Here is a 23964-nt window from a genome sequence, read left to right as displayed (position 1 = left end):
ATCCATTCCGCAACTCCTGAATCCCCTGGAGCCCGGGACACCCCCCCCCACCTCGTCCCAAGCTCAGAGTCGCCATCCTAGAGCTGGGCAGCCATCTGCTCTCCCTCTTCAGGTTGTCCCTCCAAAGAGCCACCACCCTGGACGCTGAAACGGGTTGGTTGTGTGGTCGGCGTTGCTGAGGGCGTCTCTTGGCCTCACATCTCCCTCACGCTGTAGGACCGAGCTTCAGTGTAGGCTGGGGTGCCGCGGAGATGCGGGGAAGATGGGGGGGTCACCCCAGGGCTAGCTCCACTGCTCGCTGTGGTTCACGGCCCTTGGTCTCCAAGAAGTGCTACTACCAAGACCCCCAGCGGGCAGGGGACTAAGCTTTACCCTATCAGCAGCCCAGCCACAGGAAGGTGAACCGGGCCCATCTTAAGATACATCCTTTCATTCACTTACCGGACATGCGCCTCAGGCCTACTATGTGCCAACCCGAGGCGAAGGACCGCCATGTCCGATCGTTGTCGTACAGCGTATTAGGTGCAGTGATGATATTCTCAGGCTGTGGGTGGATCGGAGTAGGTGACATCATGGCTTCGGTTTGGGGAAGAGTTGTCCAGGCAGACAAAGCTGTTAGAGACGCGTTTCGGAAGAGAGAAGGACGGAAGCTAGACATGAAGTGGCAGGACCTCGTCTGAGAGCTTGAAGTCTTGGGCACTGCTGCCGTTAATGGTCAGGGAGAGAGCATATGAGGCAGGAGAGAAAAGCCGTCGGGAGCCAAAGCATGTCAAAAGGCCCTTTCTGGCCATGCCAGGGTCCTCCTAAGGGCTTAGAAGTGGCAAATCCAGGAATCCCAGACCCTCAGACCCCAGCTCGTCTGCTGCTCCCAGGCAGTTATGCTAAACTCACGACCTCCTGCTGGCCTCTCGCTTCCTGCCTGTTCACTGCCCTCATTTTCTTGGCTTGACATCTCAGACCCCAGAATCCCATTCTGTTGCATGCGCCCTGGTCGGAAGACACCTGCGTGGTTCATTGACCCGGCTTCACCGGTGTCCATTGTGTCCTGCTCCCCACAGTCTCCTTCCATCGGTCCCAGGCAGAGCTGCTTCTGGACCCTTGTGTCCCAAATGGCCTGATCTGCCTCCCCCCACAGAGCCGTTTTCTGCCGGGATCCTTGGAGCAGCCCTGCTTGGCTTTCCCCCGCTTCCCCGGCCCGAGCTTGGGCCCTGTGTTGGTCCATCCCCAGCCCCCTGCTCCATAGATCGCCCCAGCCACTTAAGAAAACGAAATGCAGTGTATCTTTCGAACCTGCCGAGCCTCCTCCTATACGATTCAAACGGAGGCTCTTCCCAGAAGCCAGGATCCAGATCCTGGGCTCCCTCCAGTCTCCACGTTATTGGCAGCGTCTGGGGAGAGTGGATCTGTAGATCACTGGGTCCCCTTTCTGGAAGCGTTTTTGCTGCCCAGGCCTCACCGCCTGGCACGGACAGCGTTCTATGCCGGTACGTGAGCTTGGCCCAGGGTAGGAGTGGGGACAGGCGCCCTCCGGGACATCATAGCTTACTTGTTGCTCTCAAAAACAGGAAGTAGGATTCATTCAAACCATCCCCACGTGATGAACAAGCTGAGAGGCATTCCTTTGTACTCAGTAAGTCGCCGCGTCCCGTCCAGTCTGCCTCCTAACTAACTCTTGGAGCTGCCCCCGTTGCTGCATATACACAGCCTCTGCCTTTACCGAGACCCTGGTGATTCGTTCCTGGGGCCTGTGCAAGAGCATCTTTACTGATTTTTAAGGTCATTGCCTTCCAGCGTGTCCTCAAGCCTGCTGCCAGAGTGATCCTCTGATCAGAAGATGCCGGTCCCTTAAGATCCTCTAAGTGAGGCTCCCCATTGCCCATGAACCAAAGCCCACTCTTCCTAGCTTGGGACACTGACATCCCTCCTGCTCTGGCCCCGGCTACCTTCTCCAGATGCTCCTTCGACTTCCTTTTTGGTCTTCTCTTGCCTCTGTCCAAAGCACCTTCTCTCTCCAGCCGTTCCCATCTCCCGGACCCACTCTGTGAAGGTTTGGGCCTCCCTGCCTGCTTCCCTCTGCGGGGCTCTCCTTCCCCACAACCCTCCTTCACCTTGCCCTCCCCGCTCCTCTCGGGACCCCCCCCTCGGGGTCACTTCCTCTGAGACCACCATGCTGTGGCTCCCTAGCATGCTGGGGTGACCTCTTCTGTGGGATTTCGCTCACTCTTTTATTTATTCGCATGCAGGTCCTTGAGCTCGAGCATCAAACCTTCATCTCTCACCGTGTCTACATCATCTGATACTTAGCACGTGTTTCTTGAACAACGTATTTGAGCCAAGGAGTAAGCGCGATAAACTGTTGGTGACAGAGAGACTCACTTGGGTCACATCTCCAAGAAAATCTATCTTTGGTGACTTGTGTGTATCGAGGCGATTTCTGAGTTCTGCCCATTTTGGAGGAGGTACCCGCTTTCCCTGCTGTGCCTGCCAGGTTGGCACTGAGAATGTAATGAGGCAGATGATCTCCATTTTTAATCATTTGGGATTATTTTGAAAAACAGAACTGATTGTGCCTGTCTGAAGGCATTTGTATAACAAAAGTAGATTTCTCTTTCAGCTGTTTTCCCGTAGAAGCAGTCTTGTAGAAGTCACGAGACTGGACTTTATTGAATACTGACCCATGTCGTCTTTGGGCGTATGTCTTGTCTCCCTAGCTAGTCTGTGTCTCAAAGGCCAAAGCTCATTCCGGTTCCTTCCCTGCCAAGCCCAGGATCTGGCCTGTTGTATATACTCAGTACCTATTACAAGATCATGTAAAAAATTCTTTCGAATTGAAATTTATGTGTTAATTTTAGGAGAATAATTAGGAACTATTTTTATGTTCATTTTTAATTTACTATAATTATTTCTTCTCCGCATAACTTATCTATGAAAAATTTAAAGAGTCCCCTATCACTTAATTAACTTGATAAATTAGTACATCGTACAATATTTATTGATAACTGTGGAGGAATGACATGGATGCAAAGTACATTAGTGAGAACTCGTGTTGATAATCCAAATATTTCTCACTCCTTCAAGTGGGAGTCCTACCGGGCACAGCCCTGGTAATTAATGGCCCAAATGACTTATTTTACATTTATTATCATTTTTTGTTGAGCAGCAAAGTTATTAATCTTTAACTAGGGTGGGACGAATTTTCTTTCTTCACACAAATGTCTGTCACCATAAATATTAATAGGTTCTCAGAATTTAATGAGACCCGTCCTAAGGAGACTGAGCCTTCTGGATGCGCAGAGTGGGATCTTTCTTTCTAGCTGTGGATGGCCAGCTCTAAGTGTGTAGATCGGATTCTTCTCAGCTGTGGGCATGGGTCACCAAGCAGGTGATTTTTCTCTACTACTTAATTTAGCGTTCTGGCTCGTGCTCACCCCTTAGCTGTAATTTTGTTCAGCATTAGTTTCTTGCACTTAGTTCTTTCTTACTTTTTTCTGTTCGTTCCATGTGAGTTATCACTTCCAATTACCCTTACGGAGGAAAAACTGCTTCAGATCTCATTTCTGTTACGTTCAGGCATACTACCAACGCCACATCTCTGTACCATGCCTTGAAAGATTATTTGTGGGGCACCTGGGTGGATCAGTTGGTTAAGCCTCTGACTCTTGGTTCTGGCTCAAGTCATGATCTCAGGGTCATAGGATCGAGCCCTCAATAGGACTTCACACTCAGCGAAGAATCAGCTTGGAATTCTCTCTCTCCTCTCCCTCTGCCCCTCCCCCCACTCATGCGTATACACTCTCTCTGTCTTTCTAAAAAATAAATATTTTTTAAAAAAAAAAAAAGATTACTTGCCCCCAAAAGGCATAGATAAATTCACTGTCCTTCAAATTACGTTTTACACTCGAATCCCACGAAATATTTGACGTCCTCCAGCATTTCAGGTCATGAGTCACGCTCTGTATGCTGTTATTATTTTGATACCATCGCAATATAAACAGAAAGCAAAGTCAAAGTTGCTGAGCAAATAAATAAAACCAACTCCTAGAATCAGACTGTTTGAGCTGGAAAGAATCGCAAAGGTGCCTGGGAAAGAGTAGAACGGTGCCTTCCACGCTGTAGTCTGGGAGAAACTAATTATGGTCATCGATGTCTTCACCTGGCCAAGCTAGATTTCCTTGTGAGAATAAAGACCATCACATTCTCAAGGACTGCAAAAAGTTTTCTACTTACGAATCCTCTTTTACGGAGATGCTCATTTTGAGATCATTATACATTCATAGGTAGTTGGGAAGAATAATACAGAGAGGTCGTTGATAGTCTCCACCTAGTTTCCCCTGTGTAACATCTCGTATGACCTGAGTCTAGTATCAGAATCGGGAAATTGACATTGGTACTGTGCACTGACCCTGATTTTACCAGTTTAACATACACTCATCGTGTGACTGCTTGCACATATTTGTAGGTGATTTTATGCAATTCTGTGCATATACAAATGGACTGGACCACCACAGTCGAGTATGGATCAGTTCCTTCATGCTACCCCCGTATACATAATTAGAGGCACCTCTCTCCCTCCTGGCCCCTCCCCAAACCCTTGCGACCACCAGTCTGTTTCCTCTCTCTCTCATTTTGTCATATCAAGAATGCCATATAAATGAAGTCTTAGAGGCTTTGTTCCAAGATTGGCTTTTTTCACTCTGCAGAAGGCGCATGCAGTCCATCCAAGCTACCATGTGTATCGTGCCTGCCCCTTTTCCATTGCATGGTGAGGACATACCACCGTCGAGCCATTCACCTGCTGGAGAACATGTGAGCTTCCCTAGTGCTGGACTGTTCCATACAAAGCTGCTGTCAACATTTGCACGCAGGTTTTTACATAAGCGTCGTGCATTTCTCTGGTAGAAATGCTGAGTGTACTCGCTGTGTCTCCTGGGAAGCACACGTTCAGTGTTGTAAGGACCCGCCTGCCGCACTCTTTCCTGGAGCCGCTGCGCCTTTTCCCATTCCTGCCGGCACTGTGTGGGCGATCGGATTTCTCTTCATTCTCACTGGCGTTTGCTGTTGGTACTTTTTGTTTTAGCTCTTCCTACAAATGTGTATTGAAGTCTCTTGTTTAAACCTGACTTGAGCAGATACTCCAGCAAAGCAAAAGACACATTCAATAGGAAAGGATTTAGGGGGGAACATTAGGATATTGGTGACCGATGAAACGGAAAAACTTCCGGTTAGGTTGAATGGCTGATCGCGTGTCTGCGGAACTTAATGCAATCGATAGTGGTTTCTGAGAAGGCGAGGCCAAAGGTACAGGACTTCGCCAAGTGCGTTTCTAGTAATAAGCCTTTTAGGACCCTTTGAGTGCTCATTGGACTTTGTCTAAATCTACATTACAGCCTTTGCTATAATTTCTGATTTATTTTGTAATTACTTGGGTACGTGTTTAATGTTTGCTTACTAAGATCTGGTCCCCAGGAGAACAGGAACTATATGACTTCATTTTCCTACCCCCCGAAATCACTTCAAAGCATCGTGGTTGGCTCCGTGTTAGTCCTTTGGGGAAGCCCTAGGGAGATCAGTTCATGTAGGTGATGCCTAGTGGCCCCGTTGAAGCCTATAGCACAGCTGTTCGTCAGTCCTGGGAGGGGGCTCTTGTCTTTCCGGGCTTTTGCTGGTGGCTCCAGCTCAGCTGTAGCAGGTGGGGAGTGGCAGGTGGTTTTGCTGGTAGTTAGGGAAGGCGAGATGGTCAGCTTGAGAGAGTTCGAGGGAGCCTTCAGCAGCGCGGTTACTCTTCTGTGTTGTTCTTAACCTCTACCCGCCAGGGGAAACCTCAGTGCGAGCCAGACCCGTAATTCTCCACACTCTGCAAAACCAGCTTTTCCCGCTTGGGGTGGAGGGAGGCAGGGTTCCCTCTTAGACAGCACCTGGGGATACCATAGTGGCTTAGCATGTAGAACACATCGTACATAATATATACTCCTAAAATAGATGTACACAGTTCAGCACTTAACACCTGATTTCCTGGACAGTAAAGGCATATCTCCAAGGCTCATTGGATCTGCAGGTGGGTTCAGATGACATTTACAGTGAACTGGCTCTGAACCAGAGCTGCCCTTGACGTTGTAGTTGGGCTCTCATCCATCCTCACACCAGCCCCGTGACGTGGTGTGATGTCGTCTCCGAGATGAAGACGTGGAGACTCGGGACACGTGACACTTCCCAGGGCCCCAGAACTCATGTGATGGGTCACGACTTACACCCAGGGGTCTCTGACTCCAGACGCAGGCCCCCCTCCCAGGGTGCGCTCCGTAAGGCGTCTGTAGGTGCAAAAAGGGAACATCTCCCGGAAGGAAAACATTACGTACCAACACGATTCAAGCAGGCCGGGCTGGAAGCGTCCGGTGACTGGTTTTCCTGCTCTGACAAGTTGCTGGTGGAGAAGTAGCTGTAGGGGGTTCTCTGTCAAAGTAGAGAGTTCGATCGGACGGGGCGAGGAGTTCGTGGAATCTTGCAACCTTCTTCACCAAAGGAGGGAGAGAGGAAAACAGCGCCAGGGGACTGCGGAACACAAAGTAAAGTTAGTAACCCGAACATTTAATTTTAAAAGCTTGTTGGAAAGTGTAAGCAAGCCCATTAACACTCACCAGCCGGGACCAACATGCACGTGTCTGTGAAATCCTATCAACTTAAAAGCAAAACTTCTTTCTGAGAAGCGTGATGGGCCCGGTGGAGTTCAGTGGTTTTCAGAGATGGTTTTTCACGTGTTGTGCAGAGGGAGTTTGGGCTCTAGATGTGCTACTGGCTCCCGCGTGAGCAGCTTTCAAGAATTCTCATCGGCCGCAGAAATGACAGGATTACCAAGTCAGTATTTGTTTTAACCTGCACTCCAAACCAAACGGAGCGCTATGAAAGTTTCTACAGAAGGAATGGCAGCAGGAAGCTGAAAATATCTTCATTGGCCCCCAAGTAACTCCTCTTCCTTTTCCTCCTAAAAAATCACCTAAAATTAGACAACTCAGATCTTCCCTTAGGGGTGGTGCTGGTCCCATGTCTAAGCAGCTTTCATTTGAAGTAACTTACCACACAGAAATAGAAATATACAAAAATTGAACTTAATGGAAGTTGAAGTCCTTGAGTTTATGAAGTAGAACAATGCAGTGCCTGATGCATTTAGGGTTTTCTGCGTCGGTGTGTAAAGAACAGCCTGTCTTGGATTTTGTAGTTGACCAGAAATGGAGAGGTAAGATCTGTGTAGGTTCCCAAATGGAACGACTTACACAACATCCCAGGGGAGGCAGGAGAAGGAAGGAAATGTCCCCAAGGGCTACCTCCCCTCCCGATGGGAGTTCTGGGAAACCAGAGAAGGGAGCTGTAACAGGAAGGGGACGTGGGGGTCTGGAAAGGCTTTGAGATTGGCCAGTGTGGATGCCCGCATCAGTCTGTCACATGGATGACCTTGTGACATAGAGCAACACCCAAACCACAGGAGACAAAAAGGCAGCAAACCCTAGTAGCTTAAAAATGGAGTCAATTGAGGCTCCATAGCTTAGGAGACACTTCTGGAATCTGGTGACAGACTGAGTAGCAGAAATCGAAGGAGTCTTAGAGAGCTTCCTGGGTCTGGGAAAACAAAGTTTAGGAAATGGTTCGGAACAGTCTTGTGGCATGTTACCCCGCTTGCTGTGCGCCTGTCAAGCGAGATCTTGTCTTCCTCCCAGAAGCTTTCAGCTCCAGCAACTGGGAACACTTCTCACAGGGAAAATCGGTTTGATTTGAACAGGGCTTTATTTTATTCTTTTGACATCCAGGGCTGAGTCCCCCCTGCTGCTGCAGGAAAGGGGCCTGGGTGACTGCCTTGTGAAAGGCAAGGTACTTCTCAGGCCACGTACTAGTTCTAGGTCTTCCCAAAAGATCAGCACGTACTGGCCTCGGAAAGCCTTTGGATCCGGCAAATAGCTCTTCATGGCCGTCAGTATCAGTCAACACTTTTTATCAGGTCCCTTCCCCTGCACGCGAATGTTCCTTTGATGTCTCCGCTGTTCTTCCTTCAAAGACATTTTGAAATGCGGCGCTTTGATCAGGCAAGTATAACTCTTCTGTCCTCGCCTTCTGTCCTTGCTTTCAGCAAATCATTTTGAATGGTTGCTTGGTGTAAGGCTCTGTGCGAGGTCTGTGGGAGGTACCAAAAAAAAAAAAAAAAGAATAGACTAAGGTCCTTACCTTTAAGAAGCTTAGGGTTTACAGTCAAATCTAAACCATCAAGCTCTTACTCATGGCAGACGGACACTCTTCCCATTTTTCTTTCTCTGTCCATTAGAGTGAGCAGAGAGGGCAAAGGGGATACGATTTCTTCTTTACCCAGAGAGGGGGAAGACAAGTGGCTGAATTTCCCCTCATTTTTTGGAGTGGATGTGGAAACGTGTGCCAAGCATGTCTCACCAAGCAGCTCGCCAGCCCCCAGAAAATCTCTAAAAATCTCTAATCGGAAGAACTTGGCCCTTGTTATACGTGGCATTTAAATGTGTTTACAAAATAATGTATTAAGACATGTTTATAGAAACAAAGTATAAAGAAACTCACCCAGTATAAATAGTTATGTGATTATACATCTATAGTCACGTGTAATCTTTGAAAATGGTAGATGACTATTTCTCATTGCCTCTAAGGTATGCTTTGACTGCAGACGTTTCAAGTGAGCACAAAAAAAAGTGGTACGGGTCAATCCAGCACAGCCCCAAATTCTAAATCACTGCATTAGACAACGGGGAAAAACACATGATTGCCATAACCAGGCTAAGAATTGAATATTCTGTCTGCATTACCAGCCAAAATTGTATGGCTTGTCACAGCCCGTTTTTTTCTCTTTATTATATTAGCAAGGAACACTCCGAGCATTATTGAGGAAATTAAATTAAATTTAAAAGGCAATATTCAGCTTTAACTGACTTGTACCTGCCGTAATTCAGGAGCTGTATACACTCCAAGGAGCCTGCTCTGGGTGGAAAGACAGACCCTTGGATTCATTTGACCCTACACCGATGTGTCCAGGGACGTCCACCTGCATCAGAGCCTCAGGACTGGGTTGGCTTGTAGTGTGGGGTTAACACAAATGCTTTGGCCTATCATTTTCTTCTCTATTCAAGGACTAGACTGTAGGCCAGCTGGGAAAATTACTCAGAGACTTTGAGACATCTTCCTGTCGGCTCCACATTTGGTTGATTTGGTTATCCGTCAGCTGTCCTATGCTCAGGGGAGACGAGGGTCAAAGATAGCGAGTTTCCTGCTTTAACCATTTTAGCTAAGATCCCAAGTAATTCATGTTCATCTTCACCTCTGCTGTCTCTAGTCTGCCACCAGCAGAGACAGTAGGAAGTTACCTCTAAACAGAATATAAATGTGTTTCATCTAAGCACCTCAGTATATTAAACTTCATTATTGAGAAGTTCAAGTATACGCAGAAGTGGACAGAACAGCGTGAAGGACCCCAATGTGCCCTGTACCCAGCTTCGTGGATTTTCAACTCAGGGCCAAACGTGTGTCTTCCCAGAGCCCCCCACCCCATTGAATCTGGCACATTCTGGGCATCATGTTATTTTTCTCAAATGTGAAGAATTCCTGAAAACTGAAGCCTCTTTTTTAAAAAACAACCATAATTGTATTCTCATGCCTTTACAAAATTAATTCTTCCCGGTCAGTGTTCAAATTTCTAACTGTTTCAGAAACAGTTAGTTAGTTTCTATTAGGGTTGAAACAAGGGCTACATGTCAAGCACCACCCCTCCCCCCAACTCGATCACACATTTGTTCTTTGTGAGGATATTTGTTGAAGAAACTGGTTTGTTTTTCCAATGGTCCAGCTGTTGCTGATGACGTCCCTACAGTTTCTTTTAACATGTGCATCTCTCCCCTGTTTTTCCTGTAGATCGCTTGTTGGATCCACAGGCTTGGTCAAATTTAGGTTTGACTTTATTTTTGGAGTTGTTTCCTCTCACCAGGAGGCACGTAATGTCAGGATGTCTTTCTTTCTATGATGTTAGCAGATGTTGATGACCACTGACTAGACCTGTAAAATGGTGCTGTTCTGGTTCTGTCATGTGGTAGCCGGAATGCTCCAGGGGTTTCCAAACAAGAGACTGCCTAGCACAGAGTAAGGGTTCAAGAAAATGTTTACTGAATGGACTAATTTCCATCAGAACCCCTGTGACATGAGAAGTAATTAGAAAAAACCTGGGTTGCCTAAGATCTGATTACTGAAGCATCTCTTTCCCTTCTGGAATCCCAGTCCTTCTCCATTTTCAGAAAGTATCATGTCCACATTACTTGACCACCTACTGTCTTTATCTTGGCCACATCTAATATCTTTTGGTACTGGGTGCCAAATTTTCAATGTGGCTGTTTTGCAGAAGGTCTTTGGGACTCATCCAGTGATGATCCTTTCTCAACCTCATACCAGCTTAACTCCACATCCCTTACAGATTGGAAACGCGGAGAGACAGAGGGCAAGAAAAGTAAGCAGGCCCTGAGCTGTGTTTCAGAACAGAGCAGCCATCTTAGAGCCAACACTGAGCACTCTTGGTTGGTGTAATAGTCCTTGAAATTGACCTCAGCCTAGTTTATGGCAAAATAAGCTTGCCTCGTATCTGCCATTTAGTTGTATGCCTACTAATCAGTAAATATGAAGTCTCTGGGGGGTTTTTTGCCCTTGACATGGTTTTTACAAATACCTCTAGTGTGGGTAGGTTTGAAAACACTATTAGTTTTATTCTTCTGACAATACAGAGGATGTAATTGCAGTAAATACTTTCAATGCTAGAGGTTTTTCATAAGCATTGTGATCTTGAAATGCAGTATCAAGTTCTTATATTGGAGATGGAAGATGTAGGGCTCTGTGTTCTTTGCTACTGAATATTTTGGTTTTCGTTTGCTTGCCCACATGGACAGCAGTATAAAAAAATAGATATTTCTGCTCCGATCAGAGTACACAGCAGGGAACAAAGCAAAACAAGCCTTTGGTGAGCAGAACAGTCTGGTGCGTATGGTAGGAAAAATACAGATAGAACCCAAGTTTTAGTCCATGGAGGGATCTGATAATGCGCTTCAGTTTTCAGAGGGGAGATGTGTTCTCAACATTTTATGGAGATCATGAGTCTAGTTTTCATGAAGCTAGGAGATGAGACAGGCTTTGAAAAACTAGCAAGAGTTGAAAAGAATAGGAAGGACCTTCCAGAAGAAACAGCATGAACGACACCTTTGGGGCACATTTTTGGGTAACTAAGTGATTCTAGCTTGACCAGCCCGGAAGAGGTCTCTAGACAGATGTTAAATAACAGGCAGATGTTGGCTGGGGCCACGGGAACAAGAACCTTCGGTGTTGCGTGAGCCATGGTGAGAGGCCGAAGGCTTTGACCTAGCGGCGTGACACAACCTGGTCAAGCGAGGGAGTCTGAAGTAGATGGGAAGGTGGGAGAAAGAGAAGTTGAAATCAAAGCATTAGCACAATGGAATGTTCCATTTGTAGAAGCTACTGGATTGGGCAGCTTAGTGGAAGGAAAAGGAGTCAGGATGTGTGACATCCACAGACTGATATGGAATAAGAGAGAGAAGTGAGGGAAAGGAACTGCTTTGGGGGAAAGTAAGATTTTAGGTTATAGCTAGACAGTTGCATAGAAGGTTAGGAATGTCCAGAAGTCCATTGGAAATACACAGGCCAAGAGCTTAGGAGAGAGTTTGAACTAAAGAAAAGATTTTGGGAATTGTCTGTAGAGAGATAATAGCTAGAATCTACGCACTAAGAGATGCTCATAATTTTTTTCCACTTCTCCCTCAAACTCCCCTGCTGCCATCCATATTCAAGTTATCATCTTTTTTTGAAATTTTTTATTTGAGTGCAGTTGACACATAATGTTAAATTAGTTTCAGGTGTACAGCCTAGCGATGAGACAAGTTTAAACATCATACCATGCTCACGATTTCCCTGGTGATAAGTGATGTTGAGCATTTTTCCTTGTGTCTGTTGGCCATCTGTATGTCTTTGAAAAAATGGTCTATTTGGTCCTCTGGCCATTTTTTAGTTAGGTTGTTGTTTTTTTGGTGTTGCGTTGTATGAGTTCATGTATTTTGGATATTAACTCCTTACTGGATCTGTCATTTGCACACATCTTCTCCCAATCAGTAGGATGCTTTTTGTTTCGTTGATGGTTTCCCTGACTCTGCCAAAGCTTTTTGTTTTGATACAATCCGAGTCGTTGAATCTTGCCTTTGTTCCCTTGCCTCAGGAGACATACCTTGAAATGTGTTGCTATGGCTAATGTCAGAGCGATGACTGCCTTTGCTGTTTTCAGGATTTGTATGATTTCCACGCTCACTTTCAGGTCTTTAACCCATACTGGGTTTGTTTTTGCGGAGCGTATGAGAAAGTCATCCAGTTTCATTCTTTGGCCTGTAGCTGTCCAGTTCTCCCAGCACTATTTATTGACAAAATGACCGTCTCTTCCCCCATTTGAAAATTCTTGCTGCTTTTGTCATAGATGAGTCGACCGTACAGGTGTGGGCTTATTTCTGGGCCCCCTGTTGTAGTCCCCTGACTGTGTTTGTGCCAGTCCCATCATGTTTAGATTACCATACCTTTGTAGCGGATCTGGAATTATGATACCTCCGGATTTCAAGATGGCTTTGGCTATTCAGGAACAAACCAGAACAAATAATACTAAAATGTGTATGGAACGTCAAATACCGTCTCTTATCTGGACTATTGAAATACTCCTCATTCAAAAATAGGTTCCCCTTGTGTGAGGTGTTTCCACTGCACCCTGACTTCCTCCTTCCAGACCCTATTCCAGTCTGTAATTGGGGCTCGTGTAATTTTGAGGATGGTATTGTCAATTTTACTTACCCCTGAAGTTCTAGAAACTTCCTTGGTGCCTGGGACCGACTAGAGGCTCAGTTTTTTTCCTCCAACAGAAAGAGTGAATGTCACTGCTGAAAAGTAGAGAGAGAAAAGTGTTAAGCGAGAACAAAAGATGTTCACCAAAGGAAAGGCAGGCAAAAACAAACAGGAAGGCGGGAAATAAGGGCTGAGGACAAATGGGGATTCCAGGGGCGGTGGTCAGCAGGGATGAGCCTACAGGGAACGGAATAACAATAACAGTAGTCACTCCCATTGATTGGGTTCTCTGTGTATCCCTGTTACTGTCCTAAGACTGGACGTGGATTAACTCGGTCTGCACAGAAACTCTTTAAGGTCAGAGTTCCCATTATCTCTGTTTTACAGATGAAGGAACAAGGCACAGAACAGCTCCGTACCTTGCACAGGGACACATGGGGAAGCCATGAGTGAAACCAGACTGCCTGGCTCCAGAACCCAGAGCCTCACCCACCGCCCGGCTGCTCCCGCCCCTTCTAGTTCCTTCTAGCTCCTTCTAGCAAGGGGACAGGAACGTGTGCAGCGAGTGTGGGCACAGAAGGTGGAAACGGAGCAGGAGGAGCAGGCAGTCTTACTGACCTTCAGCCATGGGGAGAGGACAGCAGTGATAACGTCGCATTTCCCACACTGGGTCATAAGTTCTATAGAAATTCTATGAATAAGAATCTTCCCAACATAGCACCCGGGGATAAGAACCCGAAGAAGATGCTTTCTTTGGGAATAGAGAGTTTTGATCATGTCTTCAGGATTTTTGTACCAGATGCTCCAACACTGAATTTTTTTTTTTTTTTTTTTTTTTTTACTATCTTCCAGTATTGTTATTGTCTTAAAATAGTCCTTGAGAGAGAAGGAGAAGAAATCTGGCTTTGACAATAAATACCGTTTTGCACTGCAAACACACAGCTCCAAAACCCAACAGCAACAGCCAGGTCGGGCAGACATTCTAGAAAAGAAGTGTTTTCGCCCCTGAGTGACAGACTTGACTGATGGGTGTCTGTCATGTCGCAGAATGTTGCACACTCCCAAGGCTCACACATGCTAAGATTTTGGCAGATATATTTGATTCCTTTAATTAAGGAACTGGGAGGATATGAATAACAACTATTTTGTTCCTAATTGATGCAGATCTGCAGGGCATGTGACTGAAATCTGTTCCCAGAATTTTTTTTTCATTACAGAAGTTTTGGAATTTGACTTAAAATATATGCCTATGTATTTCTCTTCTTCTTTACCTAACCCCAGATCTAACTATCATGGTCACTTCCCACAGTGGGAATAGAATGTACTTTTTGGGGGTGGGGGTCCCACAAAGAGAACTTCTCTTTGCAGCGAAAAAGGAGATCACAGGGAATGATTTCCAAAGCCCTGACTCCCCAAGTAACAGTGGGTGGGTGGGTATCTCTTATTTGGGGTTAGGATGAGTATGTAGACAGGGAAGCCTTGTTACCAGCTGTAGACATGGCCAGAAGGTCGCTCAGATGCCTTAAGGTAACGCGCCTATACATACATTAGAAGTTATATAAATGCGGCTTGTGCTCCCCTGCTTGGGTGGAGATTTGGCATTATAATGAGGGAAAGGTAGGTGTTGGTCATTCCAGAGGTAACTCCATGGTCCTTCTGTGCAGAATCCTCTTTTTTTTTTTTTAAGATTTTATTTATTTATTTGACAGACAGAGATCACAAGTAGGCAGAGCAGAGGCAGGCAGAGAGAGAGGAGGAAGCAGGCTCCCTGCTGAGCCCGGTGTGGGGCTCGATCCCAGGACTCTGGGATCATGCCCTGAGCTGAAAGGCAGAGGCTTTAACCCACTGAGCCACCCAGGTGCCCCCAGAATCCTCTCTTTTAAGTTTTTCGCTCTGAAAGCAGGAGCCTGGCCTCCTAAAGACAATTCAGTATCCTTCAGGGACTCTGACAATCCAGCTTGAGAGCACAGAGAAAATGATTTGCTTTTACAAATTTAGGTGTAGCTTTTTCATAGTGAATTCTCTCTGGAGGCTTGTTATTATTGTTGTTATTTTAAATAAGCCAGGACAAATATTTGGCTACTTTAAAGCATCAGGAAATCAGGAAAATGTCAGGAATTAAAACTGAACCCCAGCCTGACTTTGGATCGCTTATAGAAGACACCTGTTCCGTTTGGCCTGTCCTTAGAGGGGAGAAGAGCCTCTGAGTACAAACCAGACAGTTCAGGTTGAATCTTGCATTTAAGGAAAAATACTTGATAAAGAAAGCCTTTTAACAAGCAGAACTCCCTTGCAGATACTCTGCAAAGGAGAGAGAAAGAATTGGGATGTTATCGCAAGGACCTTTCCATTTTCCCGCACCTCGCTGTAGAGCGTGCTGGCTGCCTGGCAGGAATGCCCACAGCACGGTCCCACGGTCCGATTAGAATTTGATTTTGGAGCCGGGGTACTGCTGTGCGGGGACACTTAGCGGTGGGGGGTCTGGGCCATGCAGGGCATGAGGCTGGGAATTTTGCTCACTGAAGATGGGACTATTTGCCCAGATGGTAGGGCTGTGGAGTTAGAGCCCTCGGACCAGAACTGTGGTGCGGCCAGCTGTCCATTTCCCGTCAGATACTCAACCCAGAACTTTTAAAGGGGCCCCAGAGGACGCTGGTAAGCTCACTAAAAATGCAGTCTTATTTTTGTGGGCTTTTTCTGCATTTTTTTGTCAGAAGTGTCACTTCAAGGATGTTTTACATTAAGACAATTTCTGTAGCCTCTCACACAAGTGTGAGCCGTGAGTCTCCGTGGCTTATAGTCAGCATGAGGGTACCTAGCAGTTAATTGGGTATTTTCCCTGTACCAAGAATTTTTCTAGGCACTTTCTCTGCATTTCCATGTTGAATTTTCACAATTACCCTCTGCAGTGTGTAATAATATTGTCAGCCTTCTGCAGAGGAGGAAACAGGCGTAGGGAGGTGATGTGACCTGCCTAGGGCAGAGTCCGTGCCCTTTATCTTTTAGGTCCTTATCCCAGAGCCTCTCTAGGAAGGGACACGCGAGCTCTGGTACCTGGGAGTCAGAAACCTGGCAGCTGCAGGTGGGGATCCCTGGGCAAGACTATGACGCCGTCTGAGGGGGCGCTGTTCCCAAGACACCCTTTCAGTATGGTTGACAGTTACAAAAGCTAAGGTCCTTCTACTTTTTTTTTTTTTTTAAGGTTATATTTATTTATTTGAGAGAGAGAGACAGTGAGAGAGAACATGAGAGGGGAGAAGGTCAGAGGGAGAAGCTGACTCCCCGTGGAGCTGGGAGCCCAATGCGGGACTGGATCCTGGGACTCTGGGATCATGACCTGAGCCGATGGCAGTTGCTGAACCAACTGAGCCGCCCAGGCACCCAGGTCCTTCTACTCTTACTTTTGTCTGAAGAAAGTATCCAGTATCTGTTAGTGTTTCTTCATAAGAGGTTGGGTCCTTGCCAACTGTGATACAAAGCTGGCTTGCTTTCTTACCGGACTTCCTCATGGAGGCATGAGGAAGACGCCGATTGGTCTCCCTGGAGAACCAGCCAATAGGTGGATGCCGAATCATCGGGCCAGTGGTGAGGAACTCTTCCTGCCACCCTTCCCTCTTCCTTTATTCTTGGCTCCACTTCTTCTTAGGTTAGGGAAGCTGGGTCCACATGACTGTCAGGTCACTCTTTGGGGTAGAAGGTTCCATGGCATACACCTCTTAAATAGTAAGGCTCTACTCTCAGCTCTTGCCTGCCTCCTTTCTCGAAGTACTTAGTTGAGTAAACAGCGATGAACATTGATACTCTGAATCATTGATACTCATGGGCAGCCCCCCTTTCGTTTTTCCTCATTGATGCATGAGACCCAGGGATAACCGTATTTCTGGAAGGCCAGCTATGTCATAGTTCACAAAGCCCCCTTTCGGAGGCCACAGGCATATAAATCCTCGGGTCCAACCCCTGATTGCTATATCTCTATCATAAATGTCTGATCAAAGAGCAACCAGGCTCCGCTGAAACGAATAACATACTATGTGTTAACTACATTGAGTTTAAATTTTTTAAAAATTTTTTAAAATATATAAGCATTTGGGCTGAGGAGTAAGGAGGAAAGCCTACAGAATTCTGGGTCTTCAGTCTCTGGTTAAAGAATTATCCATAGACTCTGCTCCTCAAAGACATTCCCTAACTGGGGTGTAGCGACAGATTGTCCTGCTGATTCAGAGACAACTGGTCAGCCATGCAGGCGTGTCTTCATATCTGGGCTGGTTTTGATTTCCTGAGCGGCTTTGTGTGAGAAATACCAGGCATTAAAAAGTCTCAACCCACTAGAACTACTTTATCATAGAGGAAAACCCCCCCATTTTCATGCTCTCCTGAATACTCTTCCTCCATGGAAGAAGCCTCCTGAGTGCCGAAGCCCCGCGCACCCCGGGAAGCCATGAGCAATGCCTCTTCCCTTGGCCTTATTTCCCGCCGTTTTCCTGTCAGAGCGTCTCTCCCTCCTCTGTCTGGCTGCCTCCAGCTACTCTTCCTTCCTTCTCTTCCCCACTGTTTGCTGAGCGGATAACTAAGCGTGAAGTCCTGTTGTTTGCTGAGATCATGATTTTTTAAAAAACACTTCTGCTGGGAACCGCATGGCCACTTGGAAACCGCCATCTTTCCCAAGGAGACCGTGGAACTCCAGCAAGGTTAAGATGTAGAGGACGGAATTCAGGCAAAAACACATTCCGGCTGAGTCCTCGTGCGGAGGAGGATACAAGCATGGAGAGACCCTTAGTTGGGGGTGTCTGTGCTCTAGTGTTTAGGAGTGTGGCCACTGGAGGTGACTGCCTGGGTTCACATCCCGACAGTGCCACTTCTAAGCCGTGTGATACCGAACAAATTACCATGTCTCCCTCTGGCTCAGTTTGTTCCTCTGTAAAATAGAGACAGCGGTAGTACCTCGCCCGTAGAATAGTTGTGAGGGCTCGATCTGAGTGATCTCCTTAGAACCTGGCACGTGGGAAGTGCCCAATAAATGTAACAAGGGAAGCGTTCACGGAGGGTTAGGAAAAGCTGTGCTTGCTTTAGGTTTGTATAAAAAATATCATCTTGGAGCCGTTGTGATAATCCCTACTGAACTTGACCAAATAATAACCTCAAATATTTTTATTTTGCTTTTCCTCCATCCACCATGGCCTGGAAGGGACGTGGGGGCTGTGTGTCTGCGTCTCTAGAACTTTCTGATTCTCTGCCACTGAGACTTACCCACTTCCGTTGACCGGCCACCTGGTTCTTTTTCTTCCTCAGGTGCTGGAGAGCTTCAAAATCATGGACTATAGCCTTCTGCTGGGAATCCACATCTTGGACCATTCCCTCAAAGAGAAGGAAGAGGAGAACTCACAGAATGTGCCTGATGCTAAGCGGTCTGGGATGCAGAAGGTCCTCTATTCCACGGCGATGGAATCCATCCAGGGTCCAGGGAAGCCTGGAGATGGGATCATCGCAGAGAACCCAGACACGTAAGTGCACCCAACCACTTGCCCACCCTCCTGGTCGCGGCAGCCCAGGGCAGTGGGTAATTACACGCAATCATGTTCCCTCCATGGGGGCTCTGTGAGAACGGATTCATACCCGGTGCTAAAATGGGTCGAGCAGCCCTCATTTCTGGTCACTCCGGGTAACTAGATGCATGGCCGTGCTTCCGGTGATTACCATCCTTTCCCCCATGTGCTTGATTTGTTCCAATGGCTCCATTTCTGAACAATGGCTGAAAGTGTTTCTATCTACCCCCACCGGCTCCATATTCAAAACGTCCCCCACAACAGGGAGAACATACTTTGAATTTGAATCAGTGAGTATTTAAGCAAACACGTGGTCGGAATTGCATTCATCATTCAGAGCTCCTCATCTGCAGGAGAGGACTCTCTTCTTCTGGCTTCTCTACCCCCTGGCAGATGTGGTCTCTTGCCTTAGCCAGATGTGCTGGTAACTGCAGGATCCGTTTGCATATATAAAGTCCACACTGACGGACAGAAACAATTGCAACCGAGGAAAATTACTGCAGCGGCTAACTGTCATGTGCATTTACCAGCCGTACAAGAGACTGAACGGAAGGCATTGCTTTCCTTGGCTGTTAGTGATACTGCCTTTTAGGAGTCTCCAACAATGACTAAATCACGGGTGCATTTCACTTTTATAAAGGAATACATATCAAACTTTTAAAAAAGCCTTGCTTCTCTATCTAAATGCCCAATAGTTGATTAAACAAGGTATTCCATATCAGTATAGGGAACTACAGAACCGTAAAAAACACGTTAGCAATGAATACAAGCAAACGTCTATCATTTAGCGATTGAAGAATTCAAGTTATGAAGCGTGTTAAACCATTGCTTTTGTGGACTAATAAATACCTACACACACGCATTTACACTGGAAGGGTGTACCAAATGCTAATCGTGGTCCTTTGCCTCCTGGGAATGGGTTCTTTTAAATATGTTACACTTTACAGTAAATGGGTAAAAAGCGTTGGATTTTTAAAGGGGAGCATTTAAAAAATACTTTAAAAATTCGTTCCCATAGTTTTAAAATAGGAATAATTTTTTGTTTGGATTCTTCCTGTCCAGCTGTCTTGAGTCGACAGCTACATTTTCATTCTCTTGAATGGGAAGTTCAGCATTCTGGATTCCCAGGAAGACCTTCCCCGAGGCAAAAAAAAAAAAAAAAAAAAGGAGTGCGAGTCCAGAATTCTTAAAGTTGTCCATTTTTATTTAGTCTGTTTATTAGAAGTGATTTTTAACTTCCCATTATATGTCATAAACTTTTTTCTCTCTTGCTCTATCAACAGAATGGGAGGCATTCCAGCTAAAAGCCATAAGGGAGAAAAACTACTTTTATTTATGGGCATTATTGATATTCTGCAATCATATAGGTAAGAAATTTGGGGAAGTAGCCTTTCCTTATTTCAAAATAAATCAACAAAAGGTTCTGAAAATCCACCAAATGGGGATGATTTTGCATTCTCATTTTTATGTTTCTGTGTCTTTATGTTTAGGTTAATGAAGAAGCTAGAACATTCCTGGAAAGCTCTGGTCTATGATGGGGTATGTGATTATCATGTTCCTTGTTATCTATATATTTTTCTGATTTCTCAGACTTCAGGGTGTGTCTCGGAGGTCGTGTCAGCAGAGAAAATGATGTCTTATTTTTGTGTGAAATCTGGATACACTTAGGAGAGGATGCTGGGAAAAAGGGGAGACTCTTTGTATGGGCCCCGGGAAGCTCAGGAGGACAGTTGAAATGAGGTTCTCACAAGACTGAGCTGTGGCATGGTCTGAACCTGACTTTGGTGGTCCACAGCCCGGGATTTGAACCCTGCCAGACACGTTGCTTGTGATTTGGCCTCTCTTGGCCTGGTTTCCCATCTCTACAAGAGACATGGTAATAGTACCTAGTACTTGCCTCATTCGGTTGATACAAGGATTAAATAAAGTTATGCCGTTTAGTTTTCAACACAAGACATACGAAGTTATGGTTGGATATAGGACTAAGACTGATGGCATGAGGATATCTGTTGAACTCAGAATTGTGTAACCAAAGAAAACAATCAACTATGCAGCAACAGCCTCCCTCCCCACCCCCAGCCCCACTCCCCCACCCCTGCTCTCTCTCAACCCACGTAACACACATGCACGTTCCTCTCTGGATGTTAGATTTGAACTTTTTGCTGCTGACAGAACATTTACTGGCCTCAGCCTCCCTCGGTTAATAACCCAAAGTGACACTTCCAAAGAAGGTATCGGTTAAAGATTTGCTCACACCTTTTTTTTTTTTTTTAAAGATGTTAGCAGATGCTTTCCTTTGAGAGAAGATAAATTATAGATATCATTCTTCTCCTTTATTGGAAAGAACACTTTCCACTTCCTCAGTTCTGTGGAAAACTGGTAATAACCTTCCAGCGTAAAAGATCTGCGTTTGTCTACAGGCTGAGGAATGGGCGGGCTTCCTCAGAGCACACTCGTAAACAACAGGGTCACGGGTTTGTTTCTAAGAATTAAATGTAGGCTTATTATTCAGCTCAAAGATTCCTTCTATTTAAAAGCCAAGATGATAAGTTCATTTTTTTCCCTTCCTGACTAAAGTAGAGACTGAATAATATCTTCACCATGGAAGGGAAGTAGTAAACACACTTCTCCTTCTGTTTTCTGAGAACGTTAATTCCCTGTTACCAGGCTAAGATTCTGATGGGAATGACCTAGTTCTCCACTATTCAGATGCTGCTGAGAGGCTCTACCTTTGTCTAGTTAAAACACATCTTCCATTTTGCTGGTTGTTTTTTTTTTTTTTAAGAGTGTCTCTGTATTGAACATATATTTGTGGAATTGTGAGAGCAGTAAATAAGATTCATTCTTGTTTGTTTGCAAATGTGCCTCTTACTTAAACAATGTTTCTTCACGCCAAAGAGAAACACGGTCCAATCTCTCTTGGAAGGCAAGGTCCGGGTCTCAATCGTCTTACACCAGAAGATATTTCTAAGTTACTGTGCCTATTGTATGTGTCCATTTCAGACAGGAGATGCATGTCAGACCAGCCAGAAATGCCCGCCTCTACAGCATCCCTAATGGGCTAGAGGACCAGTATGCCTTGGTCAAAGAGGCCTTCTCTATACTGTGTCCTTCATAACATGCTGTTGACAGAATGATCTTATGCTTCCTGTAATGCCCTGTTTCACAGATGAAAAAAAAAATATATACAGGCACCGAGGCACTGCCTTCTTCCTGGATCACACAGCTGTATTAAAGCTCGAACTAACATCAGAACCAGGTCTCCAGACCTCTGGTCCAATGTGGGTTTTTTCTTCCAACCCCAGAGCAGCTGCTTTATACCATCTAAATTTAAATTTTCAGAGCTTTTTTTTTATTAGAATCCACAAATGTAGAAAGAAAACGGCACATTGACTATTTCTAGAAATGTGTGTCTTGGTTAGTAGATACGTGATTACTGAATAAACATGTAGAATTAGCTTCTTCATCCATCTCCTTTCCTGGATTTATAATAAAATGCCCCTTCAGTCCTGAAGACTCCTGCCAAGCACGAGAGAATTGAGTTAACAATTCAATTCAGTTCAATTCTATCTGATTAGTAGGTAATTCAGTGTAGCGGAGGTCATCAGTCAGCCTTGTCCCCGAGGAGTCTGCCCAGTGTCCGTGCACCTGATTACTACCAGACAAAACCACACTATTTTCTTTTTAACCCCCATGTCACTCTTACATTAAGGTTGTTTTGCATATATCCCCAATTTTTGTCCCTGACCGAAAGCGGTGTTATCCTTTATTTTAGATGAAACACTGGTTGCCTGTATGTTAAAAAAAAAAAAAAAAAAAAAATCTCAAAAGCTTCACAGGGCACACAGTGGAATGAGAATCAGCCGTTTTGTTTTATAGAGCAGCGTCCTTTGGCTAGCTCCCCCCCATCCCCCCGTGCCCCTCTCCGTACTCTCTTTCCTCAGGAATAGCTGGACACTTTGCCCACAGTGCCTTTATGCCCGTTTCCCCAGCCTCACTCCTGGGCACCACGGGTCACACAGATGACACGTACTGCTCATTTCCGGCGGCCAGCATCCATGCCTCCTGGCTCAGGACGTTGGGCTAGCAGAGAACCGATTGCGTAGATCTCGCTTCTGGCTTGCAGGGATCTGGGAGGTAACCTGTACCACCCGCTTTGTCCTTCCAGGATACCGTTTCAGTTCATCGACCAAGCTTTTATGCTGACAGGTTTCTCAAGTTTATGAATTCCAGAGTTTTCAAGAAAATTCAAGGTAAGATTCTTAGGAATTTTTTTTTTTTTTTTTTTTTTTTTACTTTTAGCACTTACTGACTTTACTCTGGGCAACCTTTAGCAAGATTTTTATTAGAAGGGTTTGGACTATTCATCCCCAAAAGCTGTGGTGACTTAGTGTTTATGATGAAGTGTTCCATTAGGTATTTACTGATGCCATAGTCATTCGAGTCCCAGTCTGTGGTAGGAAAAAATAGAAACTGCCTACATGTCCAACCTTATCTTATACTGGCTATATATATTGTGGTGCAATCTAATGGAATAATATTTAAGATAAAAATCATATTAAAGGTCCATTTAGGGGGCACCTGGGTGGCTCAGTCGGTTGAGCGTCCAACTCTTGATTTTGGCTCAGGTCACGATCTTAGGATCAAGGTTGGGCCCCATGACCAGCTCTATGCCCAGCGAAGAGCCTGCTTGGTATTCTCTCCCTCTCCCTGGCCCTCCCCCTCTGCTCCTCTCCCCACTCACATGCACTTACCCACATGCTCTCTCTCAAATAATTGAAATCTTTTTCTTAAAGATTTTATTTATTCATTTGTTAGAGAAAGCTGCAGACAGAGGCTCCGTGCTGAACAAGGAGCCCAATGTGGGACTCGATCCCAGGACCCTGGGATCATGTCCTAAGCTGAAGGAAGCTGCTTAATTGACTGAGCCACACAGGCGTCCCATTTAGTTCTTACAGATACAGATATATATAGACACACACACACACACACACACACACACACACAGAGTTATTGGTTTGCATACATAAATGCACAACAAATTCTTTTTTTTTTTTTTTTACATTTTTACTTATTTGAGAGAGAGATTGAGAGAACGAGTGGGGAGAAGGGCAGAGGGAGAAGCAGACACCCCCACGGAGCAGAGAGTCCGACATGGGACTGTATCCTAGGACCCTGGGATCATGACCTGAACCAGAGGCAGACGCTTAATGACTGAGCCACCCAAGCACCCTGCACAACAAATTCTAATGGGGTATATAAAAGCGTGTTATATCACATTAACAAGTAAAAGAATAAAAACCATATGATCACCTCAATAGATGCAGAAGCATTGGACAAAGTACGACCTTCATTCCTGTTAAAAAAAAACTCCACAAACTAGGTTTAGAATGAACATTCCTCTGCACAATAAAGGGCGTGCATGAAAAACCTACAATTAACATTATATCCAATGGTGAAAGACTAAGAGATTTTCCTCTAGGATCAGGAACAAGACAAGGATATCCGCTCTGCAGCTGTGGAAGTTGTAGCCACAGCAGTCAAACAA

The 23964-nt window shown here is 45.5% G+C and overlaps 1 protein-coding gene across 5 annotated transcripts in view; it reads left to right on the top strand.

The window, feature by feature from the left end:
• PIP5K1B (phosphatidylinositol-4-phosphate 5-kinase type 1 beta) overlaps positions 1 to 23964 on the top strand; it is a 290374-nt gene that overhangs the window by 192023 nt on the left and 74387 nt on the right. For all 5 annotated transcript variants that reach the window (XM_046022089.1, XM_046022086.1, XM_046022085.1 and 2 more), the window contains 4 exons: positions 18163 to 18374; positions 19700 to 19783; positions 19907 to 19955; positions 22585 to 22669. In XM_046022089.1, coding sequence (XP_045878045.1) covers positions 18163 to 18374; positions 19700 to 19783; positions 19907 to 19955; positions 22585 to 22669 — 430 coding nt within the window. The remainder of the gene's footprint in view (positions 1 to 18162; positions 18375 to 19699; positions 19784 to 19906; positions 19956 to 22584; positions 22670 to 23964) is intronic.

This window comes from Meles meles, chromosome 11, assembly GCF_922984935.1.
Source record: "Meles meles chromosome 11, mMelMel3.1 paternal haplotype, whole genome shotgun sequence".
Taxonomy (NCBI): domain Eukaryota; kingdom Metazoa; phylum Chordata; class Mammalia; order Carnivora; family Mustelidae; genus Meles; species Meles meles.
Note: the sequence above shows the minus strand (reverse complement) of the source record. Positions and strands in the feature narration are given on the sequence as shown.